Here is a 26,651-nt window from a genome sequence, read left to right on the forward strand (position 1 = left end):
GAACATGCAGGGAAAGAAACTGCCAGTGTGACAAGGAGCAAAGAAGTTTGGCAATGTGCACTTTAAAGTGAGTCTGGCAATGTGCACTTTAAAGGAAGCCTAGGGTTGAAGTACCATTAATCATCCTAACAGTTCTCTCAGCCATTGTAAGTTAGGTCACTGAACTGCCTTTTCATGAGCATCTGATTTTATTCCTGACAGGCAGGAAGTTCAAGTATGATTCAAAACTTTGCAAGGGGGCCAAGACTGCTTATTCTCTTCCCTGCTTCTGGTTAATGAGCCTTGCAGCACTGAGCCACGAGAAGCCAAGCAGAAGGTTCTCAAGGCATCCGCCAGGCCTGTAAGACTGAATTATTTAAGCTTGCCTTCAATAGTTAAGGGGAGGTAGCAAATGTCCCACAGCACTGACAATTCCACTGGACAAATATAGATATTCAGAAACATCGACATGTATCTTGGATTTTATGGTTAAAATGTGTGGATTGATTTTATTGTATATTGTTTTTAATATTCTATGTGATTTTTAACTATTGTTAGCCACCCTGAGCTCGTTAGGGGAGGGCAGGATATAAATTTGACTAAATAAATAAAATACTAACTGCATTGTTTGGGGAAGTTCTATGGGGTTCGCCGAATAATTAAAGCACAATATTGGTGGCACAGCTATATGGTCTTTTATATGGACTTCTGAGTGCTCAAGCCAACATTTAAAAACACAAGGCTGATAAGCAGAAGAAAGCTCAATCACAAAATACAGAACATCCCACAGGGAGGAAATATTGTAGGTGAATTTAAATTATTTTTTTCTAGGTAAAGATGCCGCACTCAGTAGTATACCAGGGACCAAGCATAGCAAGTTCATGAGAAAAATGTTACTGGCTTAGAGCATCGGCCCAAGGAAAGAACAGAATACTTAATTTCTAGACATTCATTCCTAGCTTACAACAATCTGAAATGTAGGTAACACAAGCCAGGAACCCACAAAGATTTGCTAGGGGTCACTTCGTTTTCCCCTGCATCCTCTTTCCCATGCTATTTCTTCTTTCTCTCCTCCTGGCAATCACTATAGAATCCCTGCTTCCTTTTCTCTTTCCTACATGCTAACCAACCTTTCTTTCATCCCCCAACCCTAGTCTTCAGCTTTATTTATGATTTACTTCAGTTATACCCCACCTTTCTCCCAAACAGGGAATCCAAAGCAGCTCTTCCCCATTCACATCTCTGTTTTATTCTTACAACAACCTTGTGAGGTAGATTAAGCTGAGAGGGTATGACTGGAAGAAGTGACCAGCTTTCCCACTCAGTGACCAGCTTTCCCTTCTACCCTCCCCCTGGCAGCCTCTTCCTGGGAAAAGTCTGGCTAAGTTACAAAACTTGTGTGGTAGCCAGTCACTCAGGTGAGTTGTTGAGCTGTGTGGTAGCCACTCTTGTGCCCAACCAAATTGCATGAGCTGTGTGGTGTCAAGTTATAGCCATCACTGCCCCTGACTGAGTTGTGCAAATTGTATGGTAGGAAGTTGCCTGGTGGTTTCTGCTAAGCTTGAGCCCAATGAGTCCTCCATCCAGGGCAGGAGGGGTGGATTGGAAAGATAGCCCTAGAAAAGTCCCCACCCCGACCACTGCCCTTTTACTGACAGAAACCATGGTTTGAAGACTGGCAATATTGCTGTGGTTACCTAACAACCCTTACAATGGCCACTGAGATCTCAGTGGACACCCATTTCTTAAAGTTCCAGGTGCTTCTATTATTTTGGAAGGCTTAACTCCTAATTTTGCAGATTTTTCTGTATATCTAGAGCTCTTACCAGGTTTATAGAAAAATCTGTCTTGTTTGTTCATGGCTCCAGTATGTGGATCTAATTACCCGCAGAAAAGCTATGGTAAGAATTACTGTATCTTTCATGAATGAGTTCCATGCTTTATTATAATATTGCTGATTTTAATGTTGGTCAGTAGCTATATGGAAAATGGAGGTGATGACAAAATGGAGGTGTACTGGTGGATGGAAGGTCTGACCCAGGAAATGGGGCTTCTCCTGTTCTGGATGGGGTTGCTCTCCCACTAAAGGAGCAGGTTTGTAGCTTTGAGGTGTTGCTGGACTCAGACCTCCTGTTGGCTAAAAAGAGGGGGCAGTGGCATTGCCTGTGCGTGGGAGTAGACGAGGTAGGCAGCCACCTAAGGTGCCACCTCACCGCAGGAGCAGGGGCAAGTGCCTCCACCCTGTCCCCACTCACGCTGACCCTTATACCCTACATCATCCTTTCTTTGCTCCGAGCAATCAGAGTGAAAAAAAGATGACACTGTGCCTGCCCAGCTCCCTCTGAAGCAGGAGAGGGCTGGACACTTGTGCAAGCACGCCATTGCAATTACGTCACTTCTAGTGATGTCACTGGGCCCCATATGCTTTACACATGCGAATATAGTCCTTGAGAAGGGCGGGGGTGCAGGATTCTGCTTGGGGTGGCAGAACCCTTAGCCCCGGGGCTGGGCAGAGGTAACCAAAGGCGCCTTTTACCAATTTCAACTGCCGAGCCATCTGCAGCTATTACTGGGCAGGAAAGATCTTTCCCACTGTGGGGCATGCCCCGACTCACCTAGATTAGATTAATAAAAAGCATTTTATGTAGGACTGCCTTTGAAGACAGTCTGGAAACCATATCTGGAACAGAATGCTGCAGCCAGAATGTTGACTGGAGTTGGTCATTGGGACCATATAACTCTAATCTTGTCCTATCTACACTGTCTCCCAGTTTAAGGTGCTAGTATTGACCTTTAAAGCCCTATACAGTTGGAGCCAGCATACCTGAAGGATCACTTACTCCCACATGAACCTACCACTCTGGTCATCTTCAAATGCCCTGCTTCGGGTGCCCCCACCATCTGAGGCTAGATGGGTAACAACTCAAGAAAGGGCCCTCTCTATGGCAGTGAAATTCTAGAACTACCTTCTCAGAGAATGTTGTCTGTTTCCCTCTGTTGTTGCATTCTGTCAACGCATGAAGACACACTTCTGCTTTGTTTGGCATTCCCTAATTAGCCCCTTCTGCTTTGTTTGGCATTCCCTAATTATCCCCCCTCCTGATTTCTTTTTATGTTCTTATATTTGTATGTGTTTATATAATAGCCATATAATAGTCACAAAAAACTCACAGCAAGTCAGGATCATATTGTTTTGAAGGCAAAAATTGAGCAGCAATGGTTTGCTATTCTGTTCCTCTGCATAGTAATCCCAGTGTTCCCTGCTGGTCTCCCATTCAAGTACTAACCATTGCTGACCTCTGCTTAGCTTCCAAGCTTTGACAAGACCAGGTGTGTGTATGTATGTGTAGTTCAAACGGCACAGAAATTATTTAAATAAATAAAATGTGTAATGCAAAAATCCCTACCTCTTTTATAACTTCCTTTCACTGTCTCTTCTAAGCAGAGAGGTCAAACCCTTCTTCACTTTTTTATAGAAAAAAGGCAAGCTCAATCTTGCAATAAGTCACCCATCCAGGCTGCATTATGGTTTCTTCCAGTTTTCTAGGAACCAGCATTCAAGCTGCTTTAAGAATGTAAAGAAAATTCTGCTGGATCAGGCATACGGTCCATCTAACCCAGCATTCTGTTTCCATTGTGTTGTACCAGAGATACAAAAATGTTACTGACACTCGGGAAAAAAATAAAAAATGAAGCAAAGTGCAGAGCTTTTATTACCTCCTGAAACTTGCCCTGGATCCATTGGCCTAGAATTGCTAAGCTGTCTCGAGGACAGGCAGCCCATATCATTGTGAGAAGAATGAGAGAGAAGAAATCCAAGAAATGTGCCAAGCTTGCTTTCTCTGCCTTAAAACAGAAGAAAATGACATTTTAATAGTATTCATGTACTAATGTCACATGCATACAACTTCCCATAATCACAAGTGACTTCTTAATAAAAGAAACAATTTAAATATTTTTCCCCCTTGCCAACATATAAGCATTTATCACTTGAAAAGGACATCCAACAAGAAACTACTGTTTAAAAGAGAATTCAGAATATAAAAATTAGTGAAATGGACACAGATGTGCTTAAACAGCAGGGGAGGACAGCATGAACAAAACATCCTTCAAGCTAGTTTGTGTGTATTACACTGCTGGGATTATCTCAGCAGCTGAACTTTATACATGTGTGCTAGCCAATATCCTGTCATAACAGGAAGCTTTTATTCTTGCCACAAAGTTGTTATGTTGCTGGGATGGTATCTCCTGGATCCCCACCCCTTCCAACAGCCAGCTGTCAGGATGACCTGCTGTTATGTTCCTGAAGACCTGTGCTTACAGCTGAATCCCTCTACCAACTTGATCCAGGAACCATTTGACGAAGAAAAAAAATAGTGACTTTTAAGCAGCAGCACCAAGTTCTACTTCCAGACAATTCTATAAAGTTGCTTGGCAGGTAGACCTAGCAGCAAATGTATCACCTAGTCTCCAACCTGCCCTTTCTTAGGCAAGATGATCAAGAGGGAAGTAGCAAGGAGCCAGTGTGGCATGGTGGCTAGAGTATAAGACTAGGATCTGGATGATCCAGGTTCAAATCCCCACTCAGCTATGGAAATTTCCTGGTAACCTTTTGCCATTCACACACATTCATCCTAGCCTACTTCACAGGGTTGTTGTGAGGATAAAATGGTGGTAAAGAGAATGATGTAACCCACTTTGGGTCCCCATTGGGGAGAAAGGTGGGATATAAATGACGTAAACAAAGAACAAATCTAGGCCTTCTTTGATCCCTCATATGTACAAGCCATCTTTCCGTCTGGCTTCAGACCAGATATTGAACTGACACAGCGCTTATAACTTTAGTTGATTATCTCTGTTTAAATGCAGGCAAAGGCTATGCCTCTCTGTTGTTCTCACTGGATCTCTCAATAGCCTTTGATACAGTGGATCATGGCATCTTATCAAAGCATTTGCAAGATGAAGTTAGGGTTAAGGGATGTGCTTTACTGGCTTAAATTACTCCTTACAGATAGAATTCAGAGTCATTTTTGGAGTCCAACTGCCTCCAATACGTGACTTGCTTTGTGGGACCCCACAAGGTGTTATTATCCTCCATACTATTCAGTCTCTTTGTAAAGCCCACAGGAGAAATCATTCACCATTTTGGAGTACGTTGTCATCAATAAGCTGATGGCACCCAACTCTGTATTTCTTTATTCAATGGAGATCTTGAACCAGTGCCTTACTGCCATAGTTAAGTGGCTAAGGATGAACATGTTGAAACAACCCTTATAAGACAGATGACGCTAGTGAGGTCTTGAAGGATGTTGCGCTCCTTCCTTTCAATGAGGTCAAGTTCACACTCTCAGATTCAGTTATTAGCCTAGAAGTTATACTGGACCCAGCATTACTACTGGAGAAGCAAGCCAACACAGCTGCAAAAAAGTATTCTATCAGCTTCACCTAGCCTGGCAGTTGGGCCCCTACCTTGACTTGGCTCATCTGCTCACATGGTTCCATGCTATGGTTACCTCAAGGATAGACCACAGTAATGCATTCTACATGGGTCTTCCCTTGAAGTCAGAAACTCCTGTTGACACAGAACGTAGCAGCCCAATTACTGGCAGGTGGCAAGCAGAATATGCATGTTATATCCATCTTACAAGATTTTAAAAAATCTTATAAGGATGGCAGTGGATGCAAACAGTTCACTGTATATCTTATACTGTATATTCATATTGTTATTCACAATGTCATTCCATTTTCTATTCCTAGACCTATTGCATTGTTCATGTGACGTCCAATACTGTATGATTACTTCCCCCCTCCCCCTTTCTGTACTCTGTAATCTGCCTGGAGTCTCAGTGAGAAAGGCAAGCTATCGGTTAGATAAATAAATAAAATACTCAGTAGAAAAGCACTGTGGCACAATGTGCTGTTAAATCTGAAGGATAGGCAAATAAGAGTGCATGGATTTAGTGAGACAAGAAAACATTCTGACTTCTAACCTGGGTCAAGCCATGCAGCCCTTCTTGTAGGGTGCTGCTTGAAAAGAATGGTAGCATCAGTACATGAGACTAGCCCATGCCCACAGTTCAAACCCTACAAAAGTACCAAACGATAATAATAATAATAATAATAATAATGGCCATTATATACAGTATGTTTGCATAGTTATTTTAAAATGCTTGTTCCTTGAAATAACGAAGCATTCTAAAAATGATGGCTTGAATCCAAAAAACTGTGAGAAGGGCTCAGATTAGGTCTTTGCCCTCTCACCCTCCATAATGCAGATCTAAAATACACTGGGGTCTGCTATGGAGAATGTAAAAATCTTGTGACAGTAGGTGCAAACAGAAATTTTACTTCAATTAGAACAAGAGATTGGATTTATACCTTACCCTTCACTACTCAAAGAAGTCTCAGAGTGGCTTACAATCTCCTTTCCCTTCCCCTCCCCACAACAGCCACCCTGTGAGGTAGGCAGGGCTAAGAGAGCTCTGACAGAAACTGCTCTTCCCAGAACAGCTTCTGACAGAGTTATGACTGACCCAAGGTCACTCCAGCAGTTGCATGTAAAGGAGCGGGGAATCAAACTGGTTCTCCCAGATAACAGTCTGCCTTTCAGTTTGATTCCCCACTCCTTCAACATGCAACTGCTGGAGTGAACTTTGGTCAGAGCTCTCTCAGCCCTACTTACCTCACAGGGATAATTATGGAAAGGACACCAATGTGCCCACAGCTAGTTTAGTGTAGTGTTTAAGTGCATGGCTGTGGGCACATTGGTGTCCTTTCCATAATTATCAACTATGTCTGGATGCTTTACAGTGATGTCCTTATGTAGACTGAAGTCAGTGGGTTTAGAAGGGTGTAACTTTATGTGACATGATAATGAAAATCGTGCGGTTTACTTCTGAAACATCCGTCTGATACTAAGCAATACTACAGACATTGTCTGAACCATTCTGCTTTACTTCCTTGCTCAAAACCACAGGTTTAAGCCTTGTTCAGCTGCAGTGTACATCTCTAGCATCCAATGATGATTACATCAGTTCAGTATATGACATAACCACACAGAGCTAGAAGACAACAGATGCAGCCTGCACTTGCCTATAATTCATCCTGAAGTAGGCGGTAGACTGCTAACCAGCAAAAGAACTGTTTCATATTACTGAGTGCAACCATTAACAAAAAGTATCATCATAAAGAAGCAGCAGTATTTAAGCAAAAAGTTTTTTTAAAAGAGCACTTACAGCATGTCCCAGAACAACATGAGCGATTTCATGTCCCAAAATGAAAGACAGCTGATGAATATCTGACACAGCAGTCAGCAAACCAGTGAAAACAAACAGTTTTCCATTCTGTAGACCAAAAGGATTAAAAAATATATACCATAAACAAGCTGTTTCAGGTAGCTTCTTTCCATGCTGCAGTTTCTCATTCTTGGTTTTCCTTTTTACTTACTGGAAGTGCAAATGCATTGATACTTGAGTCTTCTACCACGTGGATAGTCCATTGAAACGCTGAGATTTGTGGAACATCTTTGTTGCTTTCAGTTAGGTGACTAATAAGTTTTTTTACAACCTGATAACGAGGATCTCTTTCAGGTAACATTTTGTTTTTAAATTCTTCCATCCACTGAAATTACAAGTAGGTCAACATATTTTAATTGGCTTACATACAACCCCCCCCCCTTACTGTTGACGGATATTAACACATCAATGTCAATGTAAGAGCATTTGGCATCACACATAAACAAGACAATCCAGTTCAATAAAAAAAAGAGAAGCTGCATGCTATGGTATATGTTGCTTGAGACAAGCAACATTCTGTGGAACATAAGATTTATGCTCTTTTTGAGTAGAGTGCTTAACCCAGGAAGAGGAAACAGATAGATGGAATTAATACAACAGTACATCAATAAAATATTATGCTTATATTTTGAAAACTATTGCTTATTAATCAGTTGGAAAGCAAAGTTTCTCAACCTGCATAATTGTAACCTTCCTTACTAAACTTCTGTATGCTCATGGCAGCCCTAGTATAGCTTGCTGCTGTGCTCACATGTCTTGCCACCACCCCCTGCCCCCATGCAGTGTGAATGGAAGCTTTCTGGTTTGAGAAACCCTGAATCAAACTCCAGTTTGTTCTGACATTGAAATACAGGCTCTTGGACAAACTGAAGTTTATTTCTCACAAACCAAGATTATAAACTGTTGTTGACATATGCTGTAGAATCCCAGCGATGGGCACAAAACAAACTCGTATTTACTCTGGTGCCCACATTTTGACATCACAGCAAATCAAGCCTTCCAAAAAGAGGAAGCCTTCAATTCATGTTCTCCATATGAGGGTAGGAAGAAGGGAATGCATTACCATGGCAACAACCATGCCCATAATGAAAAGACATGTCTGAGCACAGGAAGAACAAAAATGACCTGAGAACCTGGACTGTTGCTGCCAATCAGACCCAAGTTAGAGCTAATAAACCAATCTAATTCAGCACACTCTCAATGATAACCCCCTCTGAAATTACTATGTAAAGTGAACTATTTCACAATACTCAGTGTCTATTAATAATTACTACTAAACTACTGATCCAGTGAAGAATCTTCAGAAAGCTCTTTACCCTTGACTTTTTATGATTCCTCTCTTACTTCCTGACTCTCGTTTCTCTCTGTGCTTACACTTCCATCTTTACTACAAATTTCTATGTCCCCAAAGGCAACTTGGAAAACCATAGCTATAAACTGTTTACAGTAGTATTCCTCAAACTGCAAACTAGTGCTACTTTGATTATTGTTGCAAGATAAAAGCAATTAAAATATCAGCATTATAGCACCTTAGTCTGAACTGAGGTTATCTCATGACAGCATTCAAAATTTAGGTTTACTGATTTGTTCTCTTTATTGAACAAACATTGCCCTAGTCTCTATTAAGAGTCACACATTAAAGAGTTCTAGATTATTTTGGGTGATCAGTCTGACTTTTCCAAAGACCCTAGATCATGGTGGCCAAACTGTGGCTCAGGAGCCACACATGGCTCTTTCACACATATTGTGTGGCTCTCGAAGCCCCTACTGCCCCATCAGCAGGCTTGGAGAAGGCATTTCTCTCTTTAAAACATTTCTTCAAGCCAAGCCAGCCAGCAGCTTTGAGAATGCATTTAAAGTTAAAGTTGCTTACTTTCCACCTCTCCCTCCCCCCTTCTCCATCTATTAGCCTCCCTCCCTGTCTTGAGGCTCACAAACATCTGATGTTTATTCTATGTGGCTCTTATGTTAAGTAGGGTTGCCAAGTCTAATTCAAGAAATATCTGGGGACTTTGGGGGTGGAGCCAAGATCAAGGCTGTGACAAGCATAATTGAACTCCAAAGGGAGTTCTGGCCATCACATTTAAAGGGACCGCACACCTTTTCAATTCCTTCCTTCCATAGGAAATAAGGATAGGGGCACCTTCTTTTGGGCTCACAGAATTGGACCCCCTGGTCCAATCTTTTTGAAACTTGGGAGGGTATTTTGGGGAGAGGTACTAGATGCTATACTGAAAATTTGGTGCCTCTACCCCAAAAAATAGCCCCCCCCCCAGAGCCCCAGATACCCACAGATCAATTCTCCATGATTTTCTGTGGGAATAAATCTCCATAGGGAATAATAGAGTTCCCAGCAGACATTTCCCTCCCCTCCCCCCGGTTTCTGACGACCCTGAAGTGGGGGGAGGGTCTCCAAACCGGGGGATCCCCTGCCCCCACCCGGGGATTGGCAACCCTAATGTTAAGCAAGTTTGATCACCCCTGCCCTAGATTAACCTATACCCAAAAAGCAGTCACTATTGCAACTGCATGAGGGAGGCTCCTTTAATTCAAACATGAATGCATTGGGAACTTTTGTGTCTGCCATTCTTAGTGTTTCACAAGAGAAAAACTGGTTTATTTTTGGGGTGGGGTAAGGTATGCTTCTGTTCCCATGAGGAGTTTACAGCTGAGCTAAAATTATCCAGATTCATTTCCAAAGGAAATTCTGTAAGGAAGGGGTCAAAGCATTGTGACATGCATATAAATTATACAAAGGTCAATTATACGAAGTACAATCATCTATTTATTTCAGATCGTATTAAGTAAATAAGACTAAGAATTTCAATGGGCTTAGACAGATGAGGCTATTCCTAGGATTGCACAGTTTCTTACAGTGAAGAAAGAAGAGTAAAATTACAGTCAACACAGGGCAAGAAGGGGGTGGTTATGACATATATTCTGCTGACATCACAATCAAGATGCCAGCATCTATACTATTCTGCACAACCAGAAAAACTGAACAAAGAAAAGCAAGGAATTGACAAGTAGGCAAAGCAGTTTCTGAAGATGAAGATAAAATCATAAATAGTAAAACCAATAGGCAGGGGGAAACAATAAACATCAGACTTCCTGAGAATCTTCCTGAATGCTGGTGATGAATTTATTTTGCCATGCAGTCCACAAAACTCTGGAGTTTTCCTCTCCAAGAAGAACCCAAACACCACCCGCAGCTCTACCTCATTTACAAAAACTGAAAGTCATGATCTTGCCTACTGTGCCTAGGTTCACTTAGGAAGCTCAGAGACAGGGCACTGTATCCTGTCCTAAGATTTCTTTATTAATCCACATCTGTAGACAAAGAAACTCTAGCCAACTGCAGTTCAATTTCAGATGGAAAGCTCACTCCTCTGAACAAAATGACTTGAACCTGTCTATGAGAAAAAAGGGGCTAGAGGCAGGATCTGAGAAGCAGACCTTCTCCACAGGCTTGAAACACAAACCAGCCTTATAGGACTTGAGAGGATTCCTAACTAATTAAATGTTCCACAATAAGTCATCCAGCTGGTTTGGCAGCTTAATTTTAAAATGAGACTTGGGTGACAATAAGGCAAAACAAAACAAAAACCCCACAGCATTCCATACTCCTAAGATCTGGGGTGTGTTTTCTTTAAGGGTTATTTCATCACCAATATTTATCTCTCACCACTGCAAAAAAAGAACTTAGTTCTATTTTGTTCTTTTTTTAACAAAAAAAATACAGAAGTTAGGCAGAATTATTTTTTTATTTGCTTGCATTTTAAACCACCTACCATGTTATATTCTATCTGGGACAATTCAATAAAATGCTCCTTCCCAAATACCAAAAGCCGAGCACGTCCAGTGATTGGTGTCTCCTCCAAGTGTGTAAAATAAAACATGATAAATATGATTCCTAGGCTACACAGGCCCAAGATAATCTTCCATTTATTTCTTCTTGCAGCTTCTTTGAATAACTCCTTCTTGTTTGGAGGAAGGGCATGCCACCATTTTCTTATGCTCCTGTAAGGTACAAGTATTAGAAAGTTAAAATAAGACGGGGCTGTAGCTTGGTCCTATGGAAAATGTGTACCTGACCCATTGCCACACTCCTACAATGCAAATCCCTTCTGCGGGGCAATGGTTCAATGGCAAATATAACAGCACTACACATGCATTATAAGGTGCTCAACCCTAGACTAGTGGAACAGAGGTGTAGGCAGGTTCCTCCTGAAACTGTAGAATCACTAAAGAATGAAAATCTACTTCAAGAAGACCAAAATTTAACACTACAGCAAATAAAGATCCAAGTGGGCAGCCATGTTGGTCTGAAGCAGCAGAATAGATTTTGAGTCTAGTGGCACCTTTAAGATAGGGTTGCCAAGTCTAATTCAGAAAATATCTAGGGACTTTGGGAGTGGAGTCAGGAGACTTTGGGGGTGGAGCCAGGAGGCTTTGGGGCAAAGCCAGACTTTCCCATTTCCAAAATAAATGCATAAAAATGCAGTAGTGCAATTCACCTGAATAGTCATCGTTTCCTCATCCCTCAATAGATGCAATTCTAGTAAATGAAAGTGTAAACACACAAAAAGCAGCTAAAATGCACAGAGTTTGCAAGCTCACATTTTTGTGATCTCCCTGGAGCTTTACTCACAGGAACTGTTGTTCTTCAGGCTAACACAAGCAAATAAAAAGAGAGAGAGGTGGAGTTTTCCTCCATCCCATAAACAGGCTCCTATACACTGAAAACAATGTAAAACAAGCACAGAGACAGACACACATTATTACTGCCTCCCCTACAGACTTCTGAAAAGTACACACACACTCTCTCTCTCTAACTGGGTCTGGTTCCTCCACAATTACATCTGAAAATTACAGGGGCTATGCTGCTCTCTCTCTCTCTCTCTCTCTCTCTCTCTCTCTCTCTCTCACACACACACACACACACACACACACACTTACTTGCTCTGAAATGAAAGCAAAACAGAGTGACTATTTTCCAGAGGCTGCTGCTGACCCTTCCCCATTAAGTACTTCCGGCTTCCTGCTCAACTTTAAAGGCGCACAGACACACACATTTTAAAACCAGACTTGTTTCTAAACCTGCGGGAGATCTAGAGGTACTAGTGGCTGTGGAGGCGGGGCTTCCCCCCACCAGCCAGCTGGCTGGGGGCAGGAGGAAGCCTATAAAACCGGGGGAGCGGTAAGTGCTTAGTCTGGTCTCCCCCTGTGTTCTCTTTTCTTTGCCCACTCATTACTGTTGCCCACTCATTACTGATATTACTGTTGCATCTGATACAAACCCTCTTGTGTTGTATTAACTAGTTTTACTGTTTCAGCTGCCATCTAATATTGTTTTAATTGTTAATCTATATTTATTGTTTTAGTTGTTTTATTGTAAGTTATCTGCCCCAAGCCTGCTTGCAGGGGAGGGTGAGCTAAAATTAACTGAACACATTGGGGTCTAGTCCTGCCACTAAGCATGCGACTCAGCAGCTATGCCTCCCTCCCCCCATGGACTACCCGGTGGCCCTCAGCTGTAGGTGGCTGCTGCATCATGGAGGGGAAAGTGTGGCAATCTCCAGTTACACTGGTCGCTAGGTGGCCTGGGGCCTCTCCCACATGTGTAGCTTTCTGCCCATGGTATCCACTCCCCCATTAGGTGATTTGCAGCTGCCGCTGCATGAGACTGGCATTGGTTGCCAACAATCTCCGGCTTGAAACCCCAGCATCACCCCACCATGGATTGCCTGGCAGCCTTGGCTGGAGGCAGCCACTGCTATACAGGCATCTTTGGCTTACTGGTTTTTGCATGGTCTGGGTCCTGCTGTGAACATGGCCTCAAATCTGGGCTGCCCCCCACCCACTTCCTCAAGCAGGGAGGGTTAGTTCAACTTGCCTTTCCAATCCCCTTCCATGGTGACTCAGGCACAGGGGGAAGCTTGCAACGCTGAGTCACTTCATGTTTTTATCTTGGAGCCTGGACTCACAGCATTGGCAGTGGGAGCAAACTAGAGAAGGGGTTTGCACCCCCTCTAGTCAGCATGGGAGCATCTGTCCAGTCTACCCCTTGTGGGATTTCTTCTGCACCTTCCTCAGCCCATGGTGCCTTGCACTGAGGACATACCAATGCGAAGCTTACCAATTGCTATCCTTTATAAAGTTTGAAACTCTGGTGCCTGGCATTACATTTTATTGTATACATGGCCCAGCCCAGCAAAGTGCCATTTATGTCAGATCTAGTCCTCATGACAAATGAGTTCAACTCCTCTGCCATAGAGGGTTTCTGCTGACAGAATTTTCAAAAAACCCCACCTCTTGCCACAGACCTCCAACTCCATCCTTATGCTGTTCCTGAAACCCCCAGTCCCTCAGGGGCAACATCTCAAGGGATATTGTGGGCTCTAGTAAAAGGGAGGTAATGAAGCCTCAGTCCACTGACAGAAATCCTTCTGCAAGCACAAAATTTTGACAGTATCCAATTCAATATATTGTATAGATTTTTTTTAAATAATCTCAAAGAAGACTTTTCAAAATGGAAAAGGAACACAAGGAAGTAAAAATAAATATATGAAATGGAGAAATACTTAATATTACACAGAGTTTTTACACATTATGTTATATTGTGGAGAAAGTGAGGACACCATGCATGTCAAAACATTTTTAAAAATGATACAGTAAAAGTGTTTTTTGTTTACTAACAAAAATTGATTAGGGGGTGAAGATTTTTAAAAGTTCCCATACACACCATGACATTTTTTCAGAGGACCTACTCATATATTATTTATATCCAACAGAATATAGACAACAAAATATAACCACAGCAGCATTTGTTACTAGTCATGCCTAGTGAATGTGAAGATTATGGCAAGAATCCAACTAAATATGGAACTTGTTCCAGGAGCCTAAAGGCACCTTAGACTTCTTTTTCTCCTACAGCAGTCTTCTAAGCCATAAGGAAATCTGCTTTTCAAACTTAGAAGGATTGCAAAAGAAGCTTGTGGTATCAGAGGGGTAGATGAAACCAGTTGCAAACAAGAAGAAGAAGGCTGGGCTAGCACAAGCAGCCATGCATGAAACTTTTATAGCAGTTAGAATCCTGGCCTAAACTGATTAAAAAGTGACCTCATATTTTATGATCCACACATACATCTTAAAGTCAGTTTACACCTTGCCCTTTTGCACTATTTTTCGCACAGAGACCTCAGATGTGTCAAATCATAAATTAAAGGCTGGATATCAAATGTGCCTAAAGGTGAATTCAAGATGACAGCAGTGGTTGCTAATCCAGAAATACTTTGTGCAAGACAAGGCAGATTACACTGACCCCTCCCTACATTGCCTATACTCCCTATAACAAGCAGGGGAATAGGGAGGGCCTCTACAGGTTGTCACCATTCTGATATGGACCTGTCTGGAATGGCCCAGAACACTCACCCAAACCCCTTTATCTTCCTTCCCAGCAAGTCCTTTGATCTGTGACCATAGAAGTGTGCTCACAAACAAATGGGTTTTTGTGCAACAGTGAACAAAGAAACACAAGACAGTCCCACCCCTCTGGACAAGCTTTCCCTCCAAACTGCTGCCCACTCAATCAGAAGGACAGAAAAGATCCTGGGAAATGTAGGCCCTGTAGTTACTCCTACACAGGCTTCCCTGAAGCCTGCAGGCCTCACTAGGCCTAGGATCATGACACTCCCCATTTTATGTGGGTATTTACTTAATCCTTTTATGAGGTAGAAGGTTATGAGAAGCTTTGTCAGCATATGCCTAAACTGCACAATACATTGCAGATCCATGGAGTGGGGGAGTGACGCACACAGACCAGCTGCTCTGAGACAAGCACACTAATATCCAAACAGGAGAGTGTGAAATCTGGCTGCTGAACAACAAAGAGAAGGAGAGATCACAAAGTGATTCCTCTGCCAGATTCAGTTTTTAATCATTTGCAAACAGCCTCACTACAGTAAGGTGGACAAAGCTAAGAATGAAACTGAACACACTGAAGTGCTATTAAAAACTGGAAGGTAGTAAGAGTTAACTCAAAAATGCAAAGTATACAGTGAAGTGATTCTCTACAGCACAGGTCACAAAATACTCTATTTTACAACAAACATGGAATACTATCAAAAGATTCTCATATTTGGAGGAAAGATCTCTGGCCTTAGCCCTGTACTATCAAACCCACATAAAAAACATTCTTCATCTAGGCTGCAGATTAGGTGCGACTTCATGCCAATTATACTTCAGGAACATTTTATTTCTTCTAGGTTTTTTCTTCCAAGTGACTAATAATTTACTTATGCTTTTTTTAAAAAACTCAGGCCCCAAAGCAGCTATAGTATTCCTAATTTAAAACGAGTAGGACTCAAAACTTCATAAATGCCAGATGCTTGTAATTCCAGTTTAAGTGGTTGGTACTTCCAATATTTTAAATATGTTTAACCTGACAATCTATGTGCTGAAAACTCAATATTCCTAAAAAGCAGGAGCTGCTGTTATATTTTACAGGCATAAGGTACATATTTAAATGATTAGCTACAGAGGTACAAATAGTTACTCACCTGGGGCAAGTAGCTCAGCCACACAGGTGAATAGCAGTATCCACTCTCTTCATACAAACTGCTGCCAATCCTCTTTCCTAGAATCAGAAATAGCACTCTAGGCCTAAATCCCACATTTCTTTGAGACAAGAGATGCAAACACACTATAGGAGGGAAAGAGAGCCATAGCGCCACTGCTAGCCCAGCATCTTTTCCTGGCCGTTTAAAGGCTGGCTGAGGCAGGGTTTGTGGGCATCAAGTCACAGCTGACTTATGCCAACCCCATAAGATTTTCAAGGCAAGAGATGTTCAGAGGTGGTTTGCCATCACCTGCCTTTGCATCACAACCTTGATATTCCTTGGAGGACTCCCATCCAAATAGTAGCCAGGGCTGACCCTGCTTAGTTTCTAAGATCTCACAAGATCAGGACAGCCTGGGCTATCTAGGTCAGGGCTTGAGTCAGGTAGGATAAGTTCCTTAGTATTTGCTTGGCTGCCTCACCTGGGTTTGAACTGGCAAGCAAAAGGGGAACAGGACAACACTGTAAGTTTCTTAATAACAACAAAAAGTATCTGTAAACTTCACAAACACTTGCATGAAGTGATCGTAAGTTGCATCCTATGTTTATATGTAAATTCCTGTAACAGCATAGTTACATATATTACATTCCATTTTCTGAGTAATATTCATACCTTACCTCCCAAGTATGATAGCAAGAAGTTTCTGAGCTGGCTTCAAGATCATCCACAAGATGGGAACAGGAGCAGCTTTCAATGATGGTGATCCATGAAAAGACCTTAAAATCTGAACATCAGCAACATTTTGTAACTTCCAAGAAGGAAGTGTTCCAGATAATGCATCATTTTTCAGCCACTTCTCAGAGAAGATGCAAGGCTTTACAGAGGAACTTTGTGCAACATTGCTTATTTCTGTATTCTTCACATTCAAAAAACATTCTTGGCTTTTACTAATAAAGTCTCTGTGGCATTTAGAACTTCCAGTCATAAAATAGCATCTTTGACTATTGCTTTTATTCCATGTCTGGCACTTATTCACTTGATGTTCCCATTTGTTTAAGGTTTCGCTGGAAATCTTGTAAGGATTAATGCACATTCCCCAGTTGGACAAAGATGTTAATCGAATTAAACTGAAGTTCCTGGCTGCTAATCTTGAAGCACCAAAGGTAGCCATCTCTCTCTCATGCACTCAACTTCAACACCTAAATAAAGATCATCATAAAGACATGACTATTACAGGAATATGGCATTAAGCTATTTCATAGTATACTCTTTTGCTTAAATAAAAACATAGGATATCGAACAAGCCTCCAGGCAGGTTAACCAAAATGTCAGGAGTGGTTGCTGGGAATAGTATGAAGAGGTGATTTCTCGTTCATTAGCTGATTTACACATAGCCAATATGTGGGGATTAAGCTCACAAACTTTTCAGCTGAATATTTATTTTCAATGAAAGACAAGTACAAAGACACTCAGGTGACTTCTTAGGCAGATAAACTCTATTTGTACAATAAGTGTCCCTTTCTTTAAGGTGGATGGATATAATGTATACCCCAATTGGCACTACAGATTACACTGTACTGGGAGACAGCCTGTACAGTGTACACATTAGTGAACTGGCCCACACCTCTACAGCGAGGCAACTACCAGAGTCCTCATGTTAATTTCTGGTCATGTTTCTGTATGTGGTGGCTCTTTTTTTTTCAGTTAAGACTGAGCATGGACATAACGTAGCAAAAGGTCAGTGACATCATCACATAGAATGTGAAGACAGAAGTGACTGGGCAGGACAGTAAAAAGAGTTAGGGCTGCTGGGAAGCAGGACCAAGAGATAAGGTAAAAGAATAAACAGACAGTTATAACTCACATGCAAATTGGCAAGACAAGAGTAAAGAACAGCCTGAGGGATAGAAACTGAGCGAAGAACTGAGAAAAACTGAAACATGATTTAATTACAAGACTGCTGCTGACAGCTAACAAGAAAGCAAAATGAGTGGAATGGATGGCAATCCAAGGTGACAGACTTGGGACAAGGGCTGAATTTCAGTGACCTGAACTAATCAGCTCAACCTCCACCTAGCAAATGGAACACTAAGATCTGTGACTACTATCACATACTAGTTCCTGGTTCAACAATTGCTTCTTCTGTGAAATCACAGATCATCCTTCGGCAAGGTGTCCTCTCACAGCTTCAGTTGCCTTTTCTTATCTGCAATACAGAAATGCCAGAATCGATCTATCTTACATGGCAGTTGAATGGACTGCTGAAGTGAATGCTCCAAAGCAATATTGTCATTAACAATGCATGCATCCTCCAGTAAATGAAAACTTATACGACATACTGGCTCTGCCTGTAACAATGTCAGGAATGTCAATCCCTATAATAATGGACAAGGTAACACAATATGCAAATGTATCCTAGAGGCAACTGCAAGGAAAAGCAAAGCAAAAGATTGCTGGAGATATAGGTAATACTAACAGATTGAAATGCCGAAAAAGAATAACACAGCTAGCAAATGAAAGAGTGCACAACCGTTATCAAAAACATGCACAAAAGTAGTTCTCCCCACTGCAGGTTTAAAGTTACATTCTGAGTATTAGCGAAAACAGCCACAAGTTTTACAACCAAAACCCTATTTCTGCCCAGCTTTGTTCATATGAGCAAGGCCTTCTACAGGTATCAACTGGAAAATGAACAAAATCAACAGAGGCGGCACCCTGCCTCTGCACTTACCAACAACATCAGAGGCATTTGGGGGCCAGACACAGCAAGAAGGGCCCTGCAGGAGCCAGCAACCATGGCCAGCAGCATCTGAGTTATTTTCCAGCCTCCCCAGAGCCTGATGTGGCCAGGGTAACCTAAGCATGCTGTGGCTGCAGAGCAGCCACAGGAGGCACTGCAAGGAAGCTGCTAGAAGAGGCAGTGACAGAAAGGACAGCTCAGCAGTAGCCAGGCTCACCAGAGGCCGCTCAGCTAAGGGAGCAGCCCAGGAACATATTGAGGTGTCAGCTGGGCCTGACAGATCCTGAGGGCAAGGCAACAGTAAAGGAGGCATGGTGGGATCCAGCCCAAAAAAAGGCAGCCTCAGATAGGGAGTCCTTATCCAGGGGAGAGCACCTGATGGGGTAGGAAAGGCAACAGGTAGTCCTGGCCTCAATGAGCCCAAGTGGGGTAGAAGCAAGCTCTTTTAGGGGAACCATGGGAGTAGGCTTCCCAATCCGCAGGTCCCAGCGGGGGATCATCCAGTTTTACAGGCTTCCCCCCGCCCCCAGCCAGCTGGCCGGCAGGGGGGGGGAGCCACGCCCCCACAGCCACCAGTACCTCTAGATCTCCCGCAGGTTAAGAAACCTGCAAACAGGTCCCATTTTAAAGTGCCTCTTTGTGTGTGTGTGCCCCTTTAAAGTTGAGCAGGAAGGAGGAAGTACTTCATGGGGAAGGGTCAGAAGCAGAGCCTCCATTTGTTTTGCTTTTATTTCACAGCAAGTAAGTGTGTGCGCGTGTGAGAGAGAGAGAGCAGCGTAGCCCCTGTAATTGTCAGATGTTGTGGAGGAACCAGACCCAGTGAGAAAGAGAGAGAGTACTTTTCAGAAATCTTTGTAGGGGAGGCAGTAATACTGTGCGTCTGTCTCTGTGCTTGTTTTACATTGTTTTCAGAGTCTTTGTATAGGAGCCTGTTTATGGGATAGAGGAAAACTCCACTTCTCTCTCTTCTGTTTGTCTGTGTTAGGCTGAAGAACAGCAGTTCCTGTGAGTAAAGCCCCAGGGAGATCACAAAAATGTGAGCTTGCAAACTCTCTGCATTTTGGCTGCTTTTTGTGTGTTTACACTTTCATTTACTAGAACTGCAGCTATTGGGGGATGAGGAAATGACAGGGCCGGATTTAGGGAGGGGCAGAAGGGGTATTTTGTTCTGGGCGCCAGGAAAGGGGGGGTGGCATCAGCATTGAAAGACAACAATTGCGGAAGGGGAAACTTTTGCATCTGCCTGCGGCGCTACCCCTGCATTGGCCATTGGTGTCGTGCACTGCAGACCAGCTGGCCTGGGTATACCACCCTGCTCGGCCTGCCCACCCACCCATGCGGCTCCCCCTCCATCTGAGGCCAGTCACACACGCCGAGATGCACGCAGGCGTGCTGCTGGCCTCGCCCCCTAGGCATCCTTTTGCCCACCAGAGCAAGCAAGGAGCCTTGGAACACGCCTGCCACCTGTCTGCTTTGCCGACGCCTGCTACCCACCAGCACTTTCCCAGCTGACTGTGGCTGGTGTCGCTCACCAGCTCGAACTCTCTGCCCCCAGCCCTTTGGCTGCTGCTCTCAAGGTTAACCAGGAAGCAGAGAGCAATGGCGAGGCACCGGTGACAATGGCCTGCTCACCGCCAACAGCAGGAGCCCCGAAACTTTCTGGAGCTGCTTCCCAGGTGTTGAATCCCACCTCTCCAAGCAAGACCATATGAAAATGCAAAGCAGGACACCGCCTTGTTTGCCCTCGCTCTTGTCTGTCCGGCAGGTGGAGGCGCAGAGAGAGAGAGAGAGAGGTCCAGTGGCTGTCAGGAACAGCTTGGGCTTGAAATCAGACACATCTTTTCTCCTCCACCCCCCCCCGCTTTGGTTTACAGGCAACCCCCCCCCCCCGGTGTTTCTCCCCAACTCAGCTTCTTGCCTGGACCCCACCCCCCCAGGCTTCAATCTAGAGGTGCTTGGGGTGGCTGTGAAAGGGGGCTGCTGCCACACCAGCTTTTGCCATCTGCCCGTCAGGAAGGGAAGAAAACTGTAAATGGGCAAGCGTGGAAGGAGAAGGTGGGGAAACAGGTTGCAGCCCACTCTAGGGCAAGTTGGGAAGCCAAAGTGCTTTAACTTCCTCTTGCTCGGCAGCGGAACGGGTCTCTATTTTTTCCTTTCTTCTCTTTTTTTTGGGGGGGGGGGGACAGGGCGGGAGGAAGAAGCCTCCAGCTCCCCCCCCCCCATTCCCACACTCATTCCTTTTCACAAGAGAATGAAAAAAAATGCTTGGGGGGGATATCTAAGCCTCTGTGCCTGAGAGATTGCAGAATGCCCTTCAAGTAGTCTCTTTCTATCTCTCACTCACAAACACACACAGCCCTCTGACCAGCCATGGTAGTTTCTCTGTAGCAATCAGATTAGTCCTGCCAAGGGAGGGTCAGAAAGCAGTGGAGGGGGTCTACAAGGAACAAAGAAATTGCCTGCACAGGTTAGCTCTGATTCATAGTAAAAGAACATCAGTTTGCTGATTTTAAACTCAGACTGTTCTTAGTAATGAACTGCTATCATCTGTGTGGATTTTGCTTGTAGTCATGGCTTTATCATGGATTTCCAGAAGCTGAACTGCTAATATGCACATAGAATGCACAGTAGATTGCCCTTCTTTCCTTACAATCTACATTCTGCTGTATCAGTACTCCTAGTAGATGAGGGAAAGTTGTTAAGCAGATCATAGAATCATAGAGCTGGAAGGTACCCCCAGGGTCATCTAGTCCAACCCCCTGCATAATGCAGAACTTCACAAGTACTTCCTCCTAAGCTCACAGGACCAGCATTGCTGTCAGATGGCCATCTAGCCTCTGTTTAAAAACTTTCAAGGAAGGAGAGCCCACTATGTCCCGAGGAAGCCTGTTCCACTGAGGAACTGCTCTGTCAGGAAATTCTTCCAAAAGTTGAGCTGAAAACTCTTCTGATTTAATTTGAACCCATTGGTTCTGGTCCTGCCTTTAGGGGCAACAAAAAACTATTTTGCACCATCCCCTATATGGCAACCCTTCAGCTACCTCTTCTTCAGGATAAAAATATCCAGCTCCTTCAACCTTTCCTCCTAGGACTTGGTCTCCAGACCCCTCACCATCTTCACTGCCCTCCTCTGTTGCTTATTATATATCTACATTAAAAACATGAGAGAGCAGTTGTAATTCTGAGTGATTTCCAGCCTTCACCTGGGGATTGACAACAGTGTTCCCTGGGAGGAAATGCTTGGTTTGGAGGGTGGAGTGTATGGCACTGTACCTGTCTGAGGTCTCACCCCTCAAACCCCACCCTCTCCAGGCTCCACCTCTCAAATCTCCAGGAATTTCCCAACCTAGAGTTGGCAATGGCTAAATTACACTGGCTGTCAAAGGGGATGCTGCTGAACAGGAGCAAGCAGCCAGACCTACTTAAGTCACATCAGTCAGGTGGCATCAAGTTAGCCAGAGGGTGCTGCCAGGCCTTGATAGCCAACCTCCAGGTGGAGCCTGAGGATCTCCATGGATGATAACTGAACTCAAGACAACAGATCTCTCTCCTTCTGGAGAAAATAAGTGCTTTGAAGGGTGGATTCTATGGCATTATATTCAGCAACAGCCTCTGGCTAGCAGCTTCCCCAGTGGGGAGGAAGGAGGGAGTGCAGGAAAGAGGCGGCCGTCATGGCCTCTGAGGAAACGTTCCATGAGGCCACAGTAGAGCTGCTGCCCTTTCTGTGGCCGGTTGATGGAGAGCACACAGAGAAGCATTGTAGATGTGTCTCTTTCTAAGGTGAGATTGTTTTGGTAGTTTGTTCAGTGTTCCCAAGCCTGCAGTCGGCAGTGGACAGGGGAGTCAGCCAATGGGAACCCAAAGGCAGCGACTGATGCATAATTGACCAATGGTTTGTTGAGTGCACCCATCAGCCAATGGGAGTGCTTCCTTTGGCCACCACCATAGGGGAATGATTCTTTGTGGTGATGATGATCCTAAAACTCCCACACAGCATCCACCACGTGTGGTGCTCTTATATGAAGTAGTGGCTATAAAGAGGGTTGGAAGCACTACCTGCTGCGAGATGTAGTATGGTAGGACAAGAAGAAGAAGGCAAGAAATCTGGCCTGGGCCTATGCAGACACATTTTATCACAACTAGTGAGCATATACACCAGTTAATTGTATTGGAGCACTCCGACTTTGTAATGCATGAAATCTGGCCGAACTTGTGTTATCTTTATAAATTTAGAACAGCAGCAGTTAGAGGGAACGAGAGGTGTTGGTTTAGTTTCCACTTTGCTTTGAGCGAATTACCGTTAGCCTAACCCACTTCACCGGGCAGACAGATAAAACGAAGAAGGAAAAACAATATATTTTCCCGATGTCCTCTGGGAAAGGACAGGACAAAAAAAAAGAGGCCAAATAAGAATTACAATAAATATGTAAGCAGTTTTTATGAATATCTGATGTTTCGGGGAAGGGGCGGGGTCTTAAATACCAGACGCTTGTAGCAGTTTGAGATCGACAGGGGCGAGAGCGCACGGCAGCTACTCTTTCCATAACCAGGAGAAAACCGAGCAAGAGATCACAAAAGGGCGCACCAATCGTGATCACAACCTTGGCTTCCTCTTCACCTACTAAAGCAAGCCAGGCTATTCCGGGGAAATGAGCGGAGAGAAGATGAAAGCAAAAACATCATAGGTGCGGCTGCAAGTTCCTGCCTCCGCCCCGTTCTGGTTTCTACGGAAAGAGCCGCCTAGAAGCTCGGCCCCACCCTTCCCGTAAATGAGAAAACTCGGAAGGCGACTGGAGCCTAGAGCAGCTTCGCTTTACTCACCGCCCGACCCCGGAGCGAGAGAAAGAAGTCCTTCCTCATAAGTGCAAACACGACGAGCGGCCGCCGCCTCCTATGACAGAGCGAGGCAGGGCTTTTCTGCCCTATCCTTCCGAGGCTGTTGCAGCCACAGAGACAGAATCCTGAAGGAGGGGGAAAAGCAACTGCTTCTTGTTCCCAGCTCTATGGTGCTTGCTTTACTTTCTCTTCCGGGGCGGAGACCTGCCGCCTTGCTTGGTAGTGGCTGAAGGAGCAAGGTCGCGGTCTCCGCTTCGACGGGACGCCATGTTGGTTTGGCTTCGGTTTAATGTGACTCCTAAATGTTCTTTCGAAAAACTCGTCCTCGACTTTAGCCTGCCCATTCCTCCGTCACAACGGACGTCTGAGGGCGACATGCCTTAAACCACGAGGGTCCCAAGGGGACGGTTGAAATTCCTGCTGACCGCACCTTCCGCGCTGTAACGCTTCAGGGTGACGCACGGATTCTAATCTGTCATTTAGGCTAAGCAGTGACAAAGAGCGGCAGGTGGTATTTCAGGTTGTCTCTGGGCGTGTGTGATGTAATTCTGCAAACCACTCAGCGCCCACAGTCACGTCCTTGTTTCATCAGCTCTGCGAACAAGCTATTTACTCTGCATTTTTTAAAAATAGTTATCTATAGGAAAGGGGCATCTTTGAAACAAATGCTGTATCTAGAGAACACACACACACAAAGCTGCCTTTCAGTGGCGTAGGGAGGGGGTGGCGGGGGTGGCGGATCGCCCCAGGTCTGCGGGGTCTGGGGGGCCCCTTGGGGGCCCCTCAGAAGCCGGCTGCACTTGCCGCCTTCCCCGACCGCGCGCGGGGGCCGGGCGGCGGCGGCCGGGAAGCAGCGGAGAGGCCAAGGGGCCCCTCAGAAGCCGGCTGCACTCGCCGCCTTCCCCGACCGCGCGCGGGGCCGGGCGGCGGCGGCGGCCGGGAAGCAGCGGAGAGGCCAAGCGGCCCCTCAGAAGCCGGCTGCACTCGCCGCCTTCCCCGACCGCACCCGGGGCCGGGTGGCGGCGGCGGCCCCTCAGAAGCCGGCTGCACTCGCCGCCTTCCCCGACCGCGCGCGGGGCCGGGCGGCGGCGGCCGGGAAGCAGCGGAGAGGCCAAGGGGCCCTTCAGAAGCCGGCTGCACTCGCCGCCTTCCCCGACCGCGCGCGGGGTCGGGCGGCGGCGGCCGGGAAGCAGCGGAGAGGCCAAGCGGCCCCTCAGAAGCCGGCTGCACTCGCCGCCTTCCCCGACCGCGCGCGGGGGCCGGGCGGCGGCGGCCGGGAAGCAGCAGAGAGGCCAAGCGGCCCCTCAGAAGCCGGCTGCACTCGCCGCCTTCCCAGACCGCGCGCGGGGCCGGGCGGCGGCGGCCCCTCAGAAGCCGGCTGCACTCGCCGCCTTCCCCGACCGCGCGCGGGGCCGGGCGGCGGCGGCCGGGAAGCAGCGGAGAGGCCAAGGGGCCCCTCAGAAGCCGGCTGCACTCGCCGCCTTCCCCGACCGCGCGCGGGGCCGGGCGGCGGCGGCCGGGAAGCAGCGGAGAGGCCAAGCGGCCCCTCAGAAGCCGGCTGCACTCGCCGCCTTCCCCGACCGCGCGCGGGGGCCGGGCGGCGGCGGCCGGGAAGCAGCGGAGAGGCCAAGCGGCCCCTCAGAAGCCGGCTGCACTCGCCGCCTTCCCCGACCGCGCGCGGGGCCGGGCGGCGGCGGCCGGGAAGCAGCGGAGAGGCCAAGCGGCCCCTCAGAAGCCGGCTGCACTCGCCGCCTTTCCCGACCGCGCGCCGGGGCCGGGCGGCGGCGGCCAGGAAGCAGCGGAGAGGCCAAGCGGCCCCTCAGAAGCCGGCTGCACTCGCCGCCTTCCGCGACCGCGCGCGGGGCCGGGCGGCCGGGAAGCAGCGGAGAGGCCAAGGGGCCCCTCAGAAGCCGGCTCCACTCGCCGCCTTCCCCGACCGCGCGCGGGGTCGGGCGGCGGCCGGGAAGCAGCGGAGAGGCCAAGCGGCCCCTCAGAAGCCGGCTGCACTCGCCGCCTTCCCCGACCGCGCGCGGGGCCGGGCGGCGGCGGCCGGGAAGCAGCGGAGAGGCCAAGCGGCCCCTCAGAAGCCGGCTGCACTCGCCGCCTTCCCCGACCGCGCGCGGGGCCGGGCGGCGGCGGCCCCTCAGAAGCCGGCTGCACTCGCCGCCTTCCCCGACCGCGCGCAGGGGCCGGGCGGCGGCGGCCGGGAAGCAGCGGAGAGGCCAAGGGGCCCCTCAGAAGCCGGCTGCACTCGCCGCCTTCCCCGACCGCTGCGCGGGGGCCGGGCGGCGGCGGCCGGGAAGCAGCGGAGAGGCCAAGCGGCCCCTCAGAAGCCGGCTGCACTCGCCGCCTTCCCCGACCGCGCGCTAGGGGGCCGGGCGGCGGCGGCCGGGAAGCAGCGGAGAGGCCAAGCGGCCCCTCAGAAGCCGGCTGCACTCGCCGCCTTCCCCGACCGCGCGCGGGGCCGGGCGGCGGCGGCCGGGGAGCAGCGGAGAGGCCAAGGGGCCCCTCAGAAGCCGGCTGCACTCGCCGCCTTCCCCGACCGCGCGCGGGGGCCGGGCGTGCGGCGGCGGCCGGGAAGCAGCGGAGAGGCCAAGGGGCCCCTCAGAAGCCGGCTGCACTCGCCGCCTTCCCCGACCGCGCGCGGGGCCGGGCGGCGGCGGCCGGGAAGCAGCGGAGAGGCCAAGGGGCCCCTCAGAAGCCGGCTGCACTCGCCGCCTTCCCCGACCGCGCGCGGGGCCGGCGGCGGCGCGGCCGGGAAGCAGCGGAGAGGCCAAGGGGGCCCCTCAGAAGCCGGCTGCACTCGCCGCCTTCCCCGAACCGCGCGCGGGGCCGGGCGGCGGCGGCCGGGGAGCAGCGGAGAGGCCAAGGGGCCCCTCAGAAGCCGGCTGCACTCGCCGCCTTCCCCGACCGCAGCGCGGGGGCCGGGCGGCGGCGGCCGGGAAGCAGCGGAGAGGCCAAGCGGCCCCTCAGAAGCCGGCTGCACTCGCCGCCTTCCCCGACCGCGCGCGGGGCCGGGCGGCGGCGGCCGGGAAGCAGCGGAGAGGCCAAGCGGCCCCTCAGAAGCCGGCTGCACTCGCCGCCTTCCCCGACCGCGCGCGGGGCCGGGCGGCGGCGGCCGGGGAGCAGCGGAGAGGCCAAGGGGCCCCTCAGAAGCCGGCTGCACTCGCCGCCTTCCCCGACCGCGCGCGGGGCCGGGCGGCGGCGGCGGCCGGGAAGCAGCGGAGAGGCCAAGGGGCC

At 47.5% G+C, this 26,651-nt stretch overlaps 1 protein-coding gene across 3 annotated transcripts in view; it reads right to left on the reverse strand.

Moving 5' to 3' along the window:
• The window catches only part of OMA1 (OMA1 zinc metallopeptidase), a 67,666-nt gene extending 44,094 nt beyond the window's left edge, over positions 1–23,572 (reverse strand). The window contains exons 1-7 of one of the 3 annotated variants that reach the window (XM_060231890.1): positions 23,397–23,572; positions 17,951–18,041; positions 16,513–17,034; positions 11,066–11,294; positions 7,426–7,599; positions 7,215–7,322; positions 3,697–3,825 (exon numbers count right to left, since the gene is read on the reverse strand). In XM_060231890.1, the coding sequence (XP_060087873.1) occupies positions 3,697–3,825; positions 7,215–7,322; positions 7,426–7,599; positions 11,066–11,294; positions 16,513–17,006 (1,134 nt within the window). In that variant the 5' untranslated portion in view covers positions 17,007–17,034; positions 17,951–18,041; positions 23,397–23,572. Of the gene's footprint in view, positions 1–3,696; positions 3,826–7,214; positions 7,323–7,425; positions 7,600–11,065; positions 11,295–16,512; positions 17,035–17,950; positions 18,042–23,396 lie in introns of those variants that run through there. The other 2 variants (XM_060231889.1, XM_060231891.1) reach the window with 2 other exon arrangements.
• Between the last annotated feature and the right edge of the window lie 3,079 nt (positions 23,573–26,651).

The sequence above is a fragment of the Heteronotia binoei genome, chromosome 2 (assembly GCF_032191835.1).
Source record: "Heteronotia binoei isolate CCM8104 ecotype False Entrance Well chromosome 2, APGP_CSIRO_Hbin_v1, whole genome shotgun sequence".
Classification (NCBI taxonomy): Eukaryota; Metazoa; Chordata; class Lepidosauria; order Squamata; family Gekkonidae; genus Heteronotia; species Heteronotia binoei.